Below are 21,014 nucleotides of genomic sequence, written 5' to 3' on the forward strand. Positions count from 1 at the left end.
TTCTCTATATGGCAGTATTGTTGGTCGCGAAATGTATGATTCGGTGGCTCCAACACCCTCAACATACTACGGCCAATTACCTTTGAATGCCATTAGCGTTGGCAATGAAATTTTTACAAACAGATTACCAACCGCATCAGCAGCACCTGCAGCGATTTACGATGAGGTGACTATCGATGACTATTTGCGTCCACATCGGCCGGCGCCTTTGGCCCCACCACAGCTCTCTACACAGCAAATACAACGCCGTCTAGAGAAACTAAAGCAGCAGCAGGATAATGGTGGTGGAAATTTGTATGCACCTATTGCAGCCGAATCCGCTCGGGAGAATGAAAAAATTCAACAAATACTCAAGGATTTGGGCTCCGCTGCTCTGGAAATTGATGTACGCAATGCAGTGAGGGCCGCAAATGGCGATGCAAATGCTGCAATACGACACTACAAAATCGATCAACTTACTAGGTGTGTAGCTAAAATAGTTTCCTATGTGCATGCTTACAAAAAGCAAGATAATTCGAAAGCTGCAGCTTTTCTTGCATTACGTCTTACCTATTGTAACAGCGTAAAAATGCCCCAAAAGTGTTTTTGATTACTGCTCTTGGAGAAACAGTTACCAATTTTCAAATTAAACTCTGCTAAAGAAATTTTATAAAAAAGGATAAGAAACGAGATAAATAAGTACCTTATTCTAAGGTACTACATAATTTCCGTACGAAGATAAAGGAAGTATTTTTCTGAGACATTATCTCTCTTAATAGTGTCGCAAACTGGGCTAGGTGAACCTTCACATGCCGGACATACATTGGGTACGTCGGGATCTTGCCTGGAAGTATAGCAATATAATATCCAAACCGCAATTGAGCCAGAATTACCTGGTCTCTATAGGTACGATGACCATCCGTCCTGTATTGTATGGGACAGCCCTCTTTTTTTAGTCAATTGTCCTTGCAATTTATTTAGTTTATATGGGACGCAAAATATTCTGCTTTCTTTTAATGTCCCGTATTTGTCACATATCCAATACTTAGTTTTTCTATTGACTTCTCTCTACCAGTTCATTAGAATAGCATGCTATAAATCCAGATAGTGAATGCTCAAGCCTACTATCGCGGAAATTTTAGGAATATTTGTACATCCCAATAAATGATTTCTCTCACAAAAGAAAGTTTCAACAAATTTAAAATGTTTGTGGGGGATTTTAATAATGATTCATCTTTTTAAGAAATAAAATGCTCAAGTTCGGGAGTAATAAAAACACAGACTCTTGGTCCGATATACAAAAAGTTTTGTTTTAATTTTGGCAAAGTGAGATTGCTTAATAATTGATAATAATGAACAATTTGAGTTTAATTGCATTAGAGCAATTTTTAGATAAAAATGTGAAATGGTTGATTGATGAAACAACTATTATTCGATTATCGCTTTTCCATGGTATTGTGAACGTCATTATCTCGTTAAATAAGTTAGTGTGAATAAATTATAGGCGACCATCCTTCTACAAACAAACAGTTGAAGAAGGATGAGCGACTAAAAACTATTCACAGTCGCTTATTGAACGAAAAATCGACATTCACAATACCATGGAAAAGCGATAATCGAATAATAGCCGTTTATCTACTATTAGTCGACACTTGCAATAGGGGTGAGTATAAGTTCAAATGGGCAGAAATCATAGTTACTAAAAATATTCATATAACAGGGAGTCGATAACGTCGATAACGATGTTTACCCATAGATTAATGTTAACCAGACATTGAGTAACCGGCCCTAAATCCATTTTTTCCTGTATTTAGAAATTAACAGTTCTTTTTCCAAATTGCCTTTTTTCGAATAACTTGAAAACCGGTTTTAGGAAAAAGTCGAATAATCGGACACCCTATTATATAGCGATATATTGTAATATATGTTGTAGTTTTTTTAAATCAAAATTTCATTTTTCAGACTCGGGCTTGCAAATCGTCCACAGTGTGAACAAGCGTTACAGAAAACCGGTTGGAGCCTAGAACTAGCAGCTGCTGCGTTACTAGAAAATACTTCATAGAAGGTTTAAATTCGCCAAATTTTCAAAATACTCCTTATTTTACTAATTTATCATTCCAAACTCTCACCTTCTCGAATTCTTTAAATTTACGATTAGTATTGAAAGTCAATGGTCACGTAAAGAAAAAAATCATCGAATACAAAAAAGGTAAACAAAATACAGAGCACATTACAAAACGTTAACGAATTTATTTCTATTGACCGCCTCAATTTAGAGCAAAATCTCGAATATTGAAAATACCGATGTTAACAGTGTTACGAAAAATTTAGAATTAATATTAATTTTTATTTATGAAACCCATTAACTATAGCATAAAAAGCAACAAATGTATTAGAACTAGAAGCATTTGAAGAGTATTGATAGCAAATTTTAATGCTATCAATTCCAAATTCCTAGTACACTAAACTCATAATATATCGACGTTAGGCAGATGAGAAAATTACAATTTTTAATCGAAAAATTACATTGAAGTACATATATTTTTTTATGTAAATGAATAAGAGAACTTGTAACCTGTTATTGCATGTAAATGGTAACATTTTAAAATTCTGTCATATTTTTTGGAACTCAATATATTGGGTGCTTTCCAAAACGTCAAAATACAAGGCATCTGTCTCTTTTATTTCTAAACCGCACTTGAAGAAAAAGTCTAGCTTGCGGAACCCGGTTGAAAACTAGCATCTATCCGTGGTTGCGCATATTTAGCATTACGGTCTATTGAGGTTGACGTTTTGGAATGCACCCATTCTTAGAAGTCAGTAATATATTTTAAAAGATTTGAATTCAGCTGGCTAACTTACTTTTTATAGTAATAAACTGACAATTCTGATCGAAATATGGTTTTGAAGTACAGTTATTTAATATCCTGAAAATAAAAGGTTTTTTTTTGCTTTTAAAGTAGGATAGATAGCCAAAACTAACTTAAGTCAGTCGAAAATCAATACATTCAACCGTGCAATGAATGATTAATGTATCTGTACATAAATGAAAACATCAAAATGAAAACCCAGCATATTTTAAGATACGCCCTTTTAATATTCTTATTTAGGGCTAAACTTTTTGACTTACTTAGCTTATCGTAAAATATTTGCAAAATGCCAGAGGAATCCAGCAATCAAAATCTTTTTCGCTCCCCTTCATGGACCTTTATTCGAATATTCTCGTCGCACAAGACTCTTGTGACAAGAGGAACGCAGACCAGAGATGCCAACTCTTCTGTGGCTAATTCCCCGAAATTCCACAAAAAATTCCCCTATTCTTGATGAAAATCTCCAAAATGAATTTTACTACATATTTAAGTCACTCCAAGCTCATCTTTTATTAATATCATTAATTGTGCTTATATCATGTAATAAGGACAGCTTTTTTGACATTTCATTTTTACAATACAAAAAGCTAATTAATATGATGGCTGGTGGCGAAAACGAAACGAGAAAATAGTGTGAAATGTGTGAAAAACGAAAACGTGGAAAATGTCGATATGCACAGTTGCAATTTCTTTGATACACGGTTGCACGAGGCAATTTGTAATTTATAAATGCAATTTTATCCTCAATAGGAATGTTCTAATCAAAATCGTTTGTATATTGAATTCCCCAAAATTTAAAGTCATTCCCCCGATAAATTCAAATGCCACCAAAATCGGGGGAATTCTCCCCTAGTTGGCATCACTGACGCTGACAAAACTTAAGGTAGTTCGTGTTAAGAATTTTGCGTCAATTATATTTTAGAGCTAGGTGTACGCACTGTTAAAACACTATTGCTGGAAGATCAGAAAACTAAAACAAGTATCTCGATGACTATTTTCAAATATTGTATTTCAGCATTTTAGATTAAGTATTATTTAATGGAAACCCTTTAATACTTTCAAAGTTTTTTTTGACACACCGCCCAGTCAACATTCTTTTCGCCAAAAAGTTCAACAATGCTAAGTGGCTATAAATTTTAAATGAAAGATATTCTTAATTTTTAATTTATGAAATAAATTTATAATACATATGTATGATTTTAAACATGCATGATATTAAAAATATTTGAATGCATGTACGTTGAGTTAGAAATTAATTAAATTACGTAGATAGTGTTAATCAATTGCGTAAATACATACATATATATGTATATACTCTACAGGGCATATGTGTATGTATCTAATGAGTATTACTTGTACATTGGATGTTTAAAAAGAAAATAAAGTAATACATTCTTAAATTTATTAAAGGTTTTTAAAGCTTCGATTTCTTACTGAGTAAGTACAGTCTCCCATTGATAACAAAAATGTGTACATAATAACTAGTGGAACAAAAAATCTGGTTTAAAAGTCCCTTTTGACAAAAAAAATTGCCTTGCAATAAAAATTATCATTTTCTCACTGTTAAATTACTGTTTTAAGATTTATACTAAACTAAGTCTTTTCTATCAAATAATTTTTTATTCATCTCAACAAAACGAAAAATAAATGTATGTACATATCGTCGATGCTTTTGAAAAACCGCCCATCGACCAGTTGCAAAACCGCCTAAATCGCCGTTGTGGCAAAAATGAGATTTGGTAACCCTGAATTCCAGGCATCGAGATTTATGCATACAAATCGTTATTAAAACAACAGTTTTGTAAAATATTAGCTAGGGAAAATACCGCCTATCAAGGCAATGCCTTCAAAGAATAAACCGTCTTTTCGCTCTCCTGTAAAATTTAAGTGCCGTAAGATAGGCGGTTTTGCAATTGGGCGATGGGCGATTTTGCAAAAACATTGACGATATGTATTTACAATATGGCCTATAGAGCCATATTATTATACTAAAATTGAATGAGCTATAAAACTGAGTGCGCAAAACTTTTCCGAAAATTCTTTAAAAAAAGTGTAAAATTTTGGGGAAAATTCGCTGAACTTTTATAGTTTTTGGGCAAGGTTAGAAGTGAGGATTTGTACGGTGTTTATTATAGAGTCAACTATATATATGGTGTGCTAATGCCGTGACTGCCCTCGGCCCGTTCAGAGTACGTTCCAATTCCTTTCGCCGCACTGTGCACCGACTCCATACAAACAATGGACAAAAATTGGAGTGGTCGGAGTTTGTTGAAACTTTACTCCTAAAAGGATTACATCACGATAATTTCAAAAATGAAATCGGTTTTTTCATACCAGTTACGGATTTCGAAAAAAATGGTTTTGTACATTTTGCTATGTACTTAGCAGAGTTCTTGCGAATATTCGCATTCGCAACCGCGGAGCTTCCGCATTAATTTTAACATTCGCATGCGGAGCTTTTGCTAATGCGAATGTTGTGTAAGTGAACCGATAAACCGTATATCTGGCAAACAAAATGACAAATTGTAGCCAATATTTTTATCTGTTTCCTTTTTGGTTGTTATTGTTTCCGACAGGGTGGGTGTATGATGTATTTTGGAACGAATTTCCGTCTGGAGAGAACGAAAAATGACACTGAGACGGCACAACGCCGAAACCGGTTAGTCTCCAAACCAAATTTGACAAGGGATGACGGAAATTCGTTTCAAAATACATAATTTTTATCTGTGGTCGTGGGAGTATTTGTGTAACAAATCTGGTCAAATTTTATATTTTTCAACTTTGATAAAAATGTCATTAAAAATATTATTTCCTAAGCTATATAACCGAGTTATCAATGGGCAGTCATACAAGTTCCCACTTCTACAACATAGTCATTTTAATAGAGTTTTGTCTTTTTTTGTTTTCTGTGCTTTAAATGCCTTCATTTGTTTATTTCTTTATTATGATTTTTTTCGGACCAATCTTAAAAAAACTACTAGACATAAAAGAAGAAAGGGTGCCCTGTAGTCTTAACCCGAATTTTCGTGATTTGCCTTTGATGTTACATCTATTCGTTTCAGTCATTTAAAATGGGGCTCTTTGGGGAATTTATTTTTATCAAAAATTTTAAAAACAGTAGTTTTGTTTACTTGTTGGATAATATTTTTTTTTCATATTTCATCGTGTCATAAAGAAATTAACGGTAATCCCAAATTTTTGTATGTAGTCGCTGGTATTTTTTCCTCAAAAATTACTTGTTGTTGAACATTACTTTCCATCCTTTTTCTTCTTGATAATTCGCTGAAGTTATTTTGGCGGTTACGGCTCGATTTTATCGCATCTCCCAACTTTCTGTTGATGGAGTTAATCAATTTTTGCACTGAACGGCTCATATAATGGTTAAAGCAGTCTACAGAAAACAACGCAATTTTCCTAGAATTAAGAAAAATACTAAAATACATATATGGCATTTCCATCTGCCTGGTTGTCAGGCTAACTGGTTAAAAAAAATTTATATATATATATATATATATATATATATATATATATATAATTAATATAATATAATATAATTTGGGCGAGAGACCCCACCATTGTACAGCAGAACAAGGCAACCGAGTCCTTTCCTACCCTTTCCTCAATGTTAGGCTTCCACCGTTGATCGTCCACCTAGTTACATGATTCAGGTAACCTTGAGCCAGATCAAAAAGGGTGTATAGAAATTGCCTTGCCACAGACATTTTTTTCCTACCAAAACTTACCAAACATTTTTTTGAGTTTTAATATTTTTTTTCAATGTCAAATTTATTAAAAACATAGCTAACATAATATTTAGTAAAACTAAAACACAGCTAGTACAATAAAAACAAATTAACTGCGTATAACGATTCATTTTACTGTACATACATACATATAGTCATTAGATACGAATTAAGACGCGAGCTCAAAAGTTGACAGCGAAAACAGACGCGTAAAAAAATTTCAGCGAAGAAGGACTCTTTAACATAGGCGAGGGCAAAGAAAGACGCGTTAGCCTCTTTGACGGCGAAGAAAGACGAAGAATACTTATTTTCGTGGTCAACTATGTTTGCGAGTATACGAATTCCCCAAAAAGTTTTTCCGGAATGATGTTGAATCTATGTTTACGCGTCTTTTTTCGCAATTTTTTTTCACGCATATTTTTCGCCGTCAAAACACCCGAGCGTCTTTATTCGTGTCAAGTGACTATATTATTATTATTACGTCGGAGATACCCTCGTTGCGATCTAAGAAGATGTATTGTGCTAAATCTGAATTGTAATCGCTCCAACCTTAGGCTATTTAAAAAGCTCAGCACTTTGGATGATGTCATGTTCAAAATTTTAGATGGAGAAGACAATCCTTCTCCAAGGTGCATCAATCTACTATTCATGCTTCGTGGATAGGAACATAGAATATACTCTGGGGTTTCCTACACCGGCCCACAAAACCTACTGTCAGTCTCTACTGAAAGACCCTTTAATACAATCGGTACGTTCACTTGCAGTGTGCTGTCAGGTAGCCAGTAAGAGTTTTATGTTCAAGGTATCTTTCGGAGTTCCTCATGAAAAGTTATAAGGCTCGGAACCATGCAAACGCATTTGGGCTTCACTCTTTGCAAGACAGTCAGCCTTCAAACCCTTCATGTCCCTGAACCCTCCACAGCGGTACGCTATTGTGGGCTCCCAGGTGGTTCAAGAGTTCACAAGCCTTGATGCCGTTTTGAAAGACTCTAAGGCTTCTAAAGCTGCCTGAATATCTGACATAATATTTATATCCCATTTTTGGCAACACTGATAGAAATCATTCCTTAACCAAAAGTTCCACATAGTGGAGTGCTCCTATTGACTCTCCACTGTGTGCAGATGCTCCCCCACTCCGCCGCGACACTTCTGTCACGAAGTAAGCTGTAGATAAGCTTTATTAGGTTGGTTTCAACCCCCATATTATGAATATACTTGACTATTGCCCCTGGAGTAGCATTGTTGAAGGCCCTCTCGATATCGAAGAAATTCCCAACTGTATAATCTTCATGCGTGAAGGGTTCCTCTGACCACCTTACCATTGTGTGCAGGGCGGTATTTACCGACCTTTTCTTGCAATAACCATATTGAGCTCTTGAAAGACATTCACGAGGAATCCAGCGTTTTTAGTAAAAGCGTTTTAAGCAAAAACGAAGAAACTGACTACCCTCCAAGCCTTTGGATGAGAATGAAATGAGAACGAAAGTATCGGGAACGTTTTCAAGGAGGATCAAATAAGACCCAAAGTCTGGGGAACGTTCTGCTAGATCACAAAACACCCCTATTGCGAGTGTCGGCTAGTAGTAGGTAAACGACTATTAGTCGATTACACTGTGTGACAGTGATAAAACACTTTTTACGAGACATACCTCAAGTTGTACGTCTAGACAAGTATACAAAAACTGCATACTCAGAATTTCCAATACGCACTCGCAATCTGGAGTTAGGGGCCAAAAACCCCTTTTCAATAGGTGAAGGCATATATTGGCCCATAACTTTAATTCTAGTTATTCTATGAAAACAATTTTGGTGCCATTGAAAAGAGGACATTTCTTCTTCTAGCGATGTATAAACTTCTTATTTTGTTTACAGAAATTTCAGAGAAACTGTACAAAATATACCAAAAATTTCAATTTTAGGAAAAAATGTCTATGTTGAGTAGGGATGTTGCGAATGTGGAATTTTAGACATCCGCGGATGCGGATGTTTAAAAGGTAAAAAAGGTATGCGGATGTCATGTATTTTTAAGAAATAATTTAGGTGGGTAAATGAGGTAACTTAGGTAAATAAAAAATGGAAAGGTTAGTAATTTTAAAAAATCTGCCTTATCCTGAGTGTAGCCCGAAAATTTGTATTCCGCCCATAGTAAATACATGAAAACCAAAATTGAAAAGTGAACCGGTTCGGGAAAAATTAGACTCATGATAAGACTGAATTTTTTTTTTAATACTTGAATTGAAAAATTGGAACATTGTATTTAATAAAAACTTTATAAAGGGTCGTAAATCAAACCTGCGCCGCTATATAACTACTCACTCCCAGCCAGCAAAATCATCGTAAACAAGCTCGTAACTGGATATTTTCTCGAAGAAAAACCGGATTAAAAATCGTTTATGATAGCCGTTTACGACTCTTTTTCGAGCACTTTTTCGCTTTAAATTGTGCATCGCTTACGAACAGTCGTAAACGGATCGAAAAAGCATTCGTATGCGAATATTTTTACGTCCGTTTTTTAATTGTAAACGAGTCTCGTAAACGATTAATTTACGTTAAAAAAGCGTTTTTTTACACTGCTTTATCTACTGTTTTTGAATGCTAAAAATAAAGGCAATTAATTAATTCAAATTATTGTAGTTCTTTTATTGAATGAAATTATAATTAATAAATATTTATAGTGCCGGATCAAAGTATTGGCACAGAGAATTTTTCGCAATGTATGCAAAGTTTTTTACTTGAATTTCTTTTCGCACATTTTTTTTTTTTAATTATAGTTTAGAAATAGATTTTTGAGAAAAATTCTAAGTATGCAGTTTTATATCCCATTATATTTTAGTATAACATAGTGCAAGCTTGAAGTTGCTAGAAAACCGCGTTGATTTTTGGCAATTTTTTCACGCAGTTTCTTCCGAGCAAATTATGTGCGACATTTTTTTTTGTTTTTGTATAGAAGAAACTGCGTATAAAAAATTGCCAAAAAACAAAGAGGTTTTCTAGCTATTCAAGCGTGCACTTTATTATACTAAAATTAAATGGGCTATAAAACTGCATCCTTAGAATTTTTCTAAAAAAGCTGATTTGAAAGTAGAACTTCATACTAACTATATTTTTATAAAAAACATTTAGAGAAGAAATCAGAATAAAAAACTTTGCATTCATGGCGAAAAATTCTCTGTGCCAATATTTTTTCCCGACACTGTACATATATGTGAAGATATTTTCAGATAAATAAATATTAACAAACTATCTATTAACAAATTACCAATTAAATAAGAGGGGTTTAATATATATTATAAAGTAGCTGAATTTATTTTTTATCTTTTTTGCAGATAGGCTGCCAAATTTTTTTTGCCGGTCGTGTGCATATTGGAAGTGCTTTTATGAAACGGAAATAAAAACTTCTTTGTCGGAGTTAAATTTTTGACGAAAAGCACCTAAGAAAATAAAGTGAAAGATTAAACTCCATTGGAAATCGGAAAATTTAATTAAGTAAAAAGTGGTAATAAATAATTTTATTATCCGTACTTCTTATTGCCGCAGTCGTTGCCAAACCAATAGCGCTATAGGGGAATTAAACGTTTAAATCCTTTAGTGTTGCTCCGCGCAGCCTGTGAAAGAATTGCAAAACTCGTTAAATTAATTTGTGGTAGATCGTCCTTTTCGTTTGCACCAGTCTGCCAATAAATCACATACTTAATAATTTTCTTAAATTGAATATTTAACAAACTACTTACTTTTAAAATATTGTGGTTGAAGAAAAATTGTCAACAAAACTAAAATTTTTTCTTGTGCTGACAAATTACTACAAGCCTCTTTCTATTATATTTTTTTTGTTTTATCGTTTACGAGCTTTTCTCTAACTTTTTGGCGATACGAGAATCCCTCGTAAAACATAATGTTCGTAAAATGTACGTTTTCTTGCTGGCTGGGCTCTAGGCGAGAAACTTGAAAAACTTGAAACTTGAAAAAATTGTAAGTTCTTTTCGATTGAGAGGATTTTCAGTTATTTTATTTATTTTTATTGCGGTGCAATAATTACTTAATAAAGAATTTCGTCGGGCCGCAAATGTCGGATGTATTCTGCTGACTTTCATCTTCACAATCTAGCATCATGGCACGATCGTTGTTTAAATACCGTTGTTTTCCAAAGAATTCTTCATTCTCATTCTTTTGGTTGTTTTGGAATTTGGAGAACCTGTCACGTCATCACCGTTTTTCGATTTTAGTTTTTGTAATTCATTTTTAATGCTTTCTTCTGTGACTGGTCAGATACATGTACGTATTATCAGTGCACTTGCATAATATTCTAATAACAGTTATTTTTTACGAGTTAATTTTGGCCTAATATTTTTTATTTCGAAAAAAAACGTCCTTTCCGGATAATAAAGAAACCGCTTATCCAAATTAAACGAATTTGGTGTCATATGCAAGAGGACTGAAATAGCTTTTAAACAGAAAAAACGAACGAAGATTACCACCTTGATTTATATATTTTTTTTATAATCTAATACTTAAGAAACTCATATAAATACATACCTGACCCAAGGTTTGTTCTACAGTTATTAATTAACATTTTTTATTGAAATATTTTTCCATATGTGGCTTTCAGTTTTAAAGCTATTTAAGTCCTCTTTCATTTCATACCACACTTGTTTAATTTGGATGAGCGATTTGTTTATTATCCGGAAAGGACTTTTACTTCGGAATAAAAATATTTGACCAAGTTTAACTCGTAAAAAAACTGTAATTTTCGTTCCCTTCAATATTCGCATTCGCAAAAGATCCGCATTGATTTTTGCGAATACGAAAGCGAATACGAATGTTAAAATTAATGCGGAAGCTCTGCGGTTGCGAATGCGAATATTCGCAACAACCCTGATGTTGAAACTGTTGAGTTGATGTTGAGTAACGGTTTTTCCACCATTTTGTTCACCAGTGTATACAGTAAATTTATAGCTACAGTCTCCCATCAATTTCGTTTTCAATAAGGTCTAAGTTTTAAAGATCCATTGAGGTTCGGCTAATATAACTTGTTCCCTTATTTAAATACTCAAACAAATTTATTTTTTTTCATGGGAATACAAGTACAACTTAGTTACTTAAAACTGTTTATGAACTCTTTTTCTTTTATATAAATTATCGTCCGTTTCTCGTTTAAGAGACCAGCAATGGTCCGAGAGCATATTTATGATATTTTTTCCAACAAACCTTCTTTCTATAGCTTCCATCTCCTGATGCATTCGCAGAATATGCATTTAGAAATTCATTAACGATCTCTTTGTAATCCTACGCCTTATGTTGCCTAGAAAATTTGTGCACAAAGAATAGTTTAGATGAAAATTCAGTATCTTTCATTAGCTTACAAATCTGAGGCCCAATAAAAAGGTCTTTAAATTAACAAGAATCAATCATGAGCAATAACGTTCAGAAATAATATCAGAATTACCTTCTTTTATTTTAGCCTCGCTTAATCTCGGGAATGAAGATTTGATATGATGAAACGATTCACTGTCTACATTAAGCCTTTTAACAAATTGCTTCATGTAATCCAGTTTTAAGTGCAGTGGTGGCAAAATTATATTTTCGGGAGCCACGAGTGGAAATTTTCGGCACATTTTTCTCGCCAATTCGAAAGGGATTTCGCTGTGGCCACTCATCTCATTCGTACTTAAGCGGTGCACGGCTATCTCACTCACAAAAATAACAGGGGTATTTTGTGTAGCCTCCTTGCATAACCATCAGTATTGTTATAATTTTAAGGTCACGATCTGCCACTTGTGCATTGCATAGTTTATCAAGTGAAGAATTTTTTCAATTGAATCCTATGTTTATTTCATACCAGTGGCGTACGCTAATGGGACCGAAGGCATCTCGTTCTGGTTATGCAGAAATACAGCTTATAAGCCTAAAGAGCATTCAAATATTAAACAAATTTTAACTGTTACATAGTTACATTTCATAAATTTACAGTTCAGCCACATCCGCGCAATAAGCCAAGTTGTTTGTGTCTTTGGCAATTTTTTTTTTACTTCGACACCGTGTAATTTTAAAATCCTCTTCCACTAAAATCCACTGTCTTATTCTACAGGTGAGTACTTCCCTTTGCCGAAGTGTTATTCCAGTAGCTCGTTTCTGTAACAATTCTCTACCAAGGCGAATTGAGAAATGAATTATTACCTAAAAAATATCCCGAAATCCCGGGATCCCAATTTTCCTGATATTTTGGCATCCCTAGTATGTACATACTAGCAAATACCTGGCTTGCTTCGCGACGCCTTATAAGAACTTTTGCGTTGACCAATACTAAAATGGTGTTGCTATGCAAAACGGTTTGTAATGTAAAAATTATTGGTTTAGGTTGAAAGGACTCATCGGCCAAGAATAATAGCGCTGAGATAACATTTGGGTTAGTACTAATATCCTTCGATGCTATGATTTTTATTTCCACCTGTAAGATATCTGCAAGTATTGTAAGGTTTTCCGAGAGTGCGTTATCTTCTCCTAAAATCCTGCTGTTCCACAGGATGAAAGAGTTTTCCCATTCAAACGGGGTCATTGATATCCCTACCATGTTCTTTCTAATTCAGCTCACTTCTTCTTGATATACCCATGACCAGTTGATGTACCTAGGATATCTGTGGAGCTTAATGAATTTTGCGCTTCTCTGTATGCTTACTAACAGAATGGGGCTTTTTTAAGTCATCTAAAATGTAAATTTGTAGAGGGGCATCTAAATATCGTTATTTCAGCGCCATCTACATATGTTTTGGATCCATTTATTTTGAAGAAACACTTCTTATCATTAAGTTAATAGCCGTAAAGCCAGGTCATGCGATAAAGACGGGTTCTCGAAATATCTCGACTCCGCCGCCATCTGCCGGCACCATTTTTTGCAAAAGTATATTTTACAATTCAGAGGAGAATCACAAATTCATGTGACGTATGATTCCGAAGTTATGGCTGATTAAAAATTTCACTCTTATAGGATGTGCCACGCCCTTTTACAAAAGTATTTGTACTTTACTCTAAGCATCTAAAGCATCTTGTTAAGACCCTGTTGTTTAAAAAACAAAATGAAACTAAATGTTATACATATTAAACTTATAAACTCGATGTTTGAACTTAATAATAAAATTCATAAAAACTCAAAGATATTGTTTATTCAATATATTTCACACATACCTCTATTTTATGTATTTTATACATGTAAGCGGCCGCTCTGGTGGGCTGGTAAGCAATGCGCGCTTGCACTCCGCACGGCCTGGGTTCAAGCCCTGGTCAAAGCAACATCGCAAAAAATATAAAAAAAGGGGTTTTTTCTTAACAGCGGTCGTCCCTCGGCAGGCAATGGCAAACCTGCGATTGTATTTCTGCCATAAAAAACAGCTTCTCATAAAAATACAATCGCCGTTCGGAGTCGGCGTAAAACTGTAGCTCCCTCCCCTTTGTGTGACAACATCAAGGCGCACGCCACAAATAGGAGCAGAAGCTCGGCCAAACACTAACATATGTGTAAGCGCCAATCTATTACTAAGTGTATGAAAAAAGGACTAAATTTTCTGTTGCTCTTCACAAATGAGATCAAGATAAGGTAAAAATGAACAAATTTTATTCGTAAAACTTTTTTACGATGTTGTTTTGACCAGGGCTTTAACCAAGGCCCTGCGGAGTGGAAGCGCGAGCTGCTTACCACTACTCCACAGCAGTCATACCACTTAGTAAAGAAAAAAATTAGTAAACTGAAAGTAGTAGTCGTCGCATCGACGAACATCTGTACTCTAGAGTTAATAAACCACTTAACAATAATGTGTGTTTTTTGATTAAATATCTAATAAATTTTTTTTTCAAGAGCATGGGTTTATATGTACATATTTATAATAAAATAACAATTTAATTTTGATAACATATTTATTACTAAAATTATTTTCTCCGTTCTCCGTTCCGTTTTGTTCCACAAAATATTCTATAACATCATCAATGTTTAAAGATAGAGCCAAAGAACTTTCAATAGACAGAATAGCCAAGTTATGTAGCCTGTAGATTTATATCTGGCCAAGGACTGTCATTCCAGCAACACTCCCCAAAAACAACCACCACATATTTCGTTTTATAGATTTCTCATCAACGTCTTCTATCCAAAATGAACCTTGATCATTTTTAAAATACTTTAGTTTATTTTTTAACTTTGCAGGATTCGCCAAGATTTTGCGTATGTGTGACGTTATATATAACTGCCTTCCAAAAAATATAACGTTAAAGACCACTTAAAATGACATTTATCTTTAAAACAACAAAAGATCCTCCTTTTTTTGGAAGTCGGTTAAAAACCGAAGGTTTTCCATTTATCCTCATAATAAACCTCAAAAGCAGGCATGGGCGACTCCGACTACGCAGTACCCTCGGGGTAGCGTCGCGTGTTCGTATGCACGAAGTTGAAGGTGAAAATTAAGCGAAAATTAATAACCAATTCATAATGAATCGGTTAAAATACCATACGCTAAATTACACTACATTTTCGCCTTCCACTTCGTGTATACGAACACGCGACGCTACCCCGAGGGAACTGCGCAGTCGGAGTCGCCCAGGCCTGCTCAAAAGCTACGCCGATTGCGGGGAATTTAAGTTTGCATGGGGAATTGGGGAAAGGACCATTGTGGGGAATTTCAGTTTACGTGAGAAATCGGGGTTTGAACGGTTTTTTGTAAGGAATTAGGTGTTAACTAATTTTCAGCCACTTGAAGCTTGGTTTTTATTATATTAGAAATGGGTGAGCTACAAAACTTTCAAGAATATTTTTATTTTTATTTATTAACATACGTACGCGCGACTGTAACGTTAACGACCAAAATGGTGACCATATTGTCTTAACTGTGTCTCACTTTAATTGATTTTAAGTAAGTAAAAAAAAATATATACAAAAAAAATATGTATATATATATTAAGTTCTTAGTGTTGTTAAAAATGTTAGATTATTTCTGAGCTCGCGGTCTCTTGGGCCGGGGCCCTCTCGGATTGGGGGCCCGTGGCATTTTGCCAGCAATGCCACCCTATAGTTACGCCTCTGCATCTACCATGACACCAAACTTCAAAGTCATGTGACTTACGGTTTCGAAGTTATAGCTACGGTGACCATCCGTCCTGTATTAAACGGGACAGTCCTCTTTTTGACCCATTGTCCTGGTAATTTATTTATTTTATACGGGACGCCAAATGTTCTGTATTTCTTTTAATGTCTTGTATTTGTCCCGTATTCGGTGTTTCGACCACTTAACACCTCATTAAAATGGCATGCCTTTGGACGAGTTTTAAGTGATCTTGGTATATGATCGTAATTTTCTCCATAAACAGTTATTATTATCTAATCTGAATGCCTGTGATTCGAATCGAGGATAACATACAGTGACTAAAATAGATATTAGGATACGACATTTTAGTAAGTTTTGGCTAATTTTCCTTCGTGCAGCTTAAAAATGCAATTTATTATACTAAAATTTAACGAATTTTTTAAACAAATTTTACGGGGTTAAAATCGCGAGAAAATTATCCCACAAATTTTTAATATTACTAAAAGGATACTTTTTCAGGGCTAATACATCTAGGTTCATTGAAGGAGGCTTTAAGATCTGTAAGCTGTTGTGGAGAGAATATGTAAAATTATTTTTTGTCCCGTATTCGGCTCTCATAAATATGGTCACCGTGGTTATAGCTGATTAAAAATGTCACGCCTGTTGGAGGTGCCTCTCCCTCATTTTTCCCCCATTTTTTATACCCTAGATTACGTCCGAGGTCGCTCTCTATATAGCGGTTAAAGCCCCATAAAAATCCATTTAGTAGTTCTGGAGATTAGTGAGTTCAAACAGGCAAACAGACAAACAATCTACAGTTTTATTATAGTATAGATAGATAGATATATATTGATTTGTAGTTTCGTTAGTAGCATATGTATGTACATATGTATGTATACTCGCGCAACTATTTTTTTTACGCCTAGCGTAATTCACTTGCGACCACAGATTTTTGTGCGACACAGATCCCACGGTATGAAGAAGTTCACAGACTAGACAAAAATATGTATATTTTATACATAACTGGAACAAGTGTAACAATTACATTATTTCGTACGTAAACAAAGTCAAAAGTCAACAAAGAGTATTTTAACAATAAGTCTGCTACAAAACTTAATGCCAACTTTGTATTTTGTTTGCGTTCATGCGAAAAATTAAGCTTATTGCTAAACACAGATAGTATGTACCTACATACGCATACATTTATATACCTGACCCCGGCACACAGTGTTTCGCCCCCATACAGTGAATCGGCAAAATTAGGGGAGTTATCGCAGAAAAATTAAATTTGGTATGCTGGGTCAGAGAATGTAAATTAAGAAAAATTCGAAGTTTTGGAAAAATCAGTGCATGGACATGGCTACCTCCCATACATCCTTAATTTAAAAAGTTTCATTTTTGCAAAAATTATAAACAGAATAAAGCGAATATCGGTAACTGTCTGTAAAATTATGTCTTTAAGCTCTGCGGCGAATTTCGTTTTGTTCTCCTTTTTCTCAAAAACTAGATTTTAGCTACATACATTTGTGATCGGAATGTACTAAAAACTAATAAGAACTTATAAACTTAAACTTTTTAACTGTTGACAAATTTTGTTTCATTTGGTATCAGGAAATGACTATGAATTTTAGTTATTGTAAACAATTTATAATTTAATATTTTCTTTAAAAAGGATCATACATTTTTTTTTTCTGAATTTGCTCAATAAATAAGATTTCAAATGTAATCTAAAATGTATATCTCAATTTCATATTTTTTTTTGTAGATCTAAGTGATGATAGTTCCGGATCCGACATTAATAACTAATGAGCCATTAAATCTCTCTTCCTTTTTCTTGTATGGGAAAATCGGACATTCCCAATTTTTATGAATTGCTTCTAAGGCTTCTTCGGACAAACACAGTAGAATAAAATAATAATAAATAATAAAGTTCTTAAAACCGTTTTTTTTTAAATTTCCTATAACCTATTAACAAGTTTAAGGGCCGGTTGTTCAATGTCTGATTAGCACTAATCGGAGGTAGAAGCTCCGGTTAAATACAACGACTGCTTTATCGATCACATGTTATATGCATGATGTCGAAAACGTCGATAATGATGTTTAACCGGCAAGTAGTGTTAATCAGACAATGAGTAACCGGCCCTAAATATATGTCAAAATTATCAACAAGAATTCTTCTATCAATCCTCGTAATTTCGTTTTGATTTTTTTTTTTGTTTTGTGACATGAGATTTCTACATATTAGTTAATATTTTTTGTCTTTGTAAAATTGAAAAAAAATTTATGTATTAAAAAATACTAAATTTCCAATTTCCGGCAGAAAATTCAAAATTTTTTCCTACTAAATAGTTGATAGGTCTCTTAACGAAGTATCTAAATGAAAAATAGAAATTTACCTACTTTTTATTTATATATGTTTTTAATTTTATCAAAGTTTTTAAAAAATAATAAAAAAACTGGTATTAATTCCAATTTTTTTGGTATTTTTTGTCGCTATTTAACAAAAAGTTACACTACATCAAATCTAGGTTCATTTTCTATAGTATTGAAAAAAAGTTTAATACCTTAATTTTTTGCAATTTTGGCAATACCATAAACTCAGCTCTTTGTAACTTCTCTGAAACTTAAGAAATATGGCTTAAAAAATGCATATAAGTTTTACAGTTCAGGCAAAAAAATCTAAAACTTCTTCACAGATTCTATTAAAGCACTTCAAATCGTACCAAAATAGTAAATAAAAAAATAGCTACTCTTAACATTTTTTTTATTTCACTCAACCAAACTTTAGCAATTTTGGGAATTCCAATAAAAACATCTCAAAAATTATTTATGTTTTTTGCACGTCTAGTAGTAAACAAAACTATTAAGTTTCAAAATAATACAATAAAATCTGAACTTTTGACGTTTTTTTTGTAACGCAGTGAAAGTAGTTTTTCCGCTCAACAGTTTTACCTCCAAAATGTTCTGACTTTAGCGCACTCTACTTTTAATAAAAAGAAGAGTTGGGGAATTAAACTGACAAATCTATTAAGGGTCGTTTGTTAGCTTTACAAAAATGTATATTACTTTAATATTCTAAGTACAAGTAAACACAACTGTCGCCAGCTATATGGGCATGTACGAGACGCAACATTCTATTTTAGCGTTTGTCTCACGGATGCCACTGTTGGTTCTTTCCAACCAATATTGTTTTTTTTTTATATATTCGAATTTGGTTGTTTGGTAGTTTTTTCTTTGATTTGGTTGTTTTTAACCGACTTCACAAAAAAGAGAAGGTTATCAATTCTTTGGAATATTTTTTTTTATGTATGTGCCCGCATAACTTTGGACCACGTTAACCGATTTCCATAGTTGTCCAATGTTCCTCACAGGTGGTCCCATACTAATTCGGTTTAAATCCGATCATCGGACCATGAAGAAATAACCGATAGTCTTAAATTTTTATATGAGAATTGAAGTCGGTTTTGTTTTTTGTCTAAAAATTACTTGTTTTTAAATTATTTTTTATCGAAACGACGTTCCTTGAAAACCAAGACTACTGAATTTTTTTTTGTCTCGAACATACATACATATATAAATGTAGTATAAATATATCTAAATACATACATATGTAAGTAAACTATAAAACCCCATAGCGAATGTCATGTCAGTTAATAGTGTACGGCCATTTTAAGTCTTCAATGGCTTTGGGCTCCGTTTATATGGAAGTCGTTCATGGCCTCTGCATGATTTTGTCATGCAGTGATCATTGATGACCTCTGCAAAATATTGTCTGTTTGATAGGAGTACACCTGCATGACATTGTCACCAGTGTCATTGTCAGCTATATGTCGCTTAGGATTCACAGAAAGTGCGACAATGTCAATAAACCCTCATTAGTGACGATTTCACCAGTGGCCATTTTCGCTACTGGGAGTTTTTTCATAATATTCTGAATTTGTGTGAGGTTTAAACACAGTGATTTTAAAAATCTTAATTTTAATGTAACATTTGCATATAAAATACATATAAAAAGTTAATAATGTGATTACTAGTTGTTAGATGAGAAATGAATTTGCATTTCAATAATTTTTTTTTTGCAATAAAATTTGCTGTTCGTTCGTGGTTGGTTTTTTGTCAACCGTGGTTTGTGTACATAGGAACTGTGCCAATTGATAGCAAAGAACAAATTTTGACGGATCAAAGTAAAAATTTTTAATTTCTCGTGGTGAATCCGAACGCCAGAATTTTAACTACCTAATGGGGCTAGGTAAAAATTTTGACAGCTTATAAACATGTATACACATAATAGGTTCTTTCCCGTACGCATCGCGGGTGCCCAAAATAGCCCAGAAATCATTCCCGTACTCAACAAAATGGGTAATAGAGAGCGAAAATTGGAACGTATTGGATCGTAAGTGTCTTCTTCTTCCTGTCCGAAACAGCCTGAACTTTTTCTCCGGGTAAAAATGGATAAAGCGTCAAAGTGCATATCAGCTGTTTTGTGTTTACATGTTGCCTGCATTTGCTTGGTGCTTTTAAGGAATAGTGAATGTATTTTCAATCTTTATATTCTTTAAATCAAATTTGTGAAAGAAAAATTCAATTTCCAAGAGTTTGCATTTAAGTGACAAAAACAAAAACAACGCGAATAAGCTGTTTCTCAAATTCTGGGCACGGAATGTGGTTGTTTGCGTTCCCGTACTTCTGGATTACGTTCCATTTTTGAAAGCAAAGTTTTCGCTTATTCTCTAATTACCGGATCCGGTCCGGATTGTTAGGGAAAGAACCTAATATTGCTTAGCGGTAATAAAAGGTTTGTTCCACACGACCCCGCGGGTGCCCAAAACAGCCCAAAAAGCGCTCCTCACGCTAGAAAAATGGGTATTGGATAGCGAATATGTTCCACTTTTGGATCGTAAATGTCTTCTTCTTCGTTCCCAAAACAGCCCGGACTTTTTTCTGGGCACGAGTGTGCAAATTCAAATTGCCATAACAGCTGTTGTTTGTTTAGGGGCCTAATACACAGTGCGTAGTTAACTCAGAATCAGCAGCTAACTACAAATTTTTGTACTGTGAATTTGGCCCTAAATCTTAATGCAAATTTTATAAAACGCATAAATAGAAAATAACACAGAAGTTTCAGAAAGTGTAGTTATTTGCTAATTTTATTCGTCATATAAGATACATACGCATAAAGTCCTTGTTTAGAGTTGATTTGTTGATTCCAGTGGGCAGTTTCGGCACGTGTTGACACATTTTTGACACTTGTAAGAGAGTAGTACTTATTTTTACGCTCTACTTTCCGAAACAGCCCGGAAAGCATGTGTAACAAAGCTAAAGAGTGAACATGAAAATTAAAGTTGAAAAAGTACAAAAAA

The 21,014-nt window shown here is 34.0% G+C and overlaps 2 protein-coding genes across 3 annotated transcripts in view; both read left to right on the plus strand.

The window, feature by feature from the left end:
• The window catches only part of LOC118742394, a gene marked incomplete in the record, with an annotated part of 111,184 nt that extends 106,931 nt beyond the window's left edge, over window positions 1-4,253 (plus strand). Inside the window, 3 exon segments of the mRNA XM_036474443.1 lie at window positions 1-462; window positions 1,942-2,044; window positions 2,138-4,253. Coding sequence (XP_036330336.1) covers window positions 1-462; window positions 1,942-2,041 — 562 coding nt within the window.
• The window catches only part of LOC118742395, a 231,502-nt gene that overhangs the window by 107,531 nt on the left and 102,957 nt on the right, over window positions 1-21,014 (plus strand). Inside the window, exon 1 of one of the 2 annotated variants that reach the window (XM_036474444.1) lies at window positions 2,121-2,188. The exons of the other annotated variant lie outside the window; for it this stretch is intronic. The gene's annotated coding sequence lies outside the window, so the exon portion shown is untranslated. Of the gene's footprint in view, window positions 1-2,120; window positions 2,189-21,014 lie in introns of those variants that run through there. 2 annotated transcript variants of the gene reach the window in all.

Source organism: Rhagoletis pomonella, unplaced genomic scaffold (assembly GCF_013731165.1).
Source record: "Rhagoletis pomonella isolate Grant_MI unplaced genomic scaffold, Rhpom_1.0 Rhpom_scaffold_00007, whole genome shotgun sequence".
NCBI lineage: Eukaryota > Metazoa > Arthropoda > Insecta > Diptera > Tephritidae > Rhagoletis > Rhagoletis pomonella.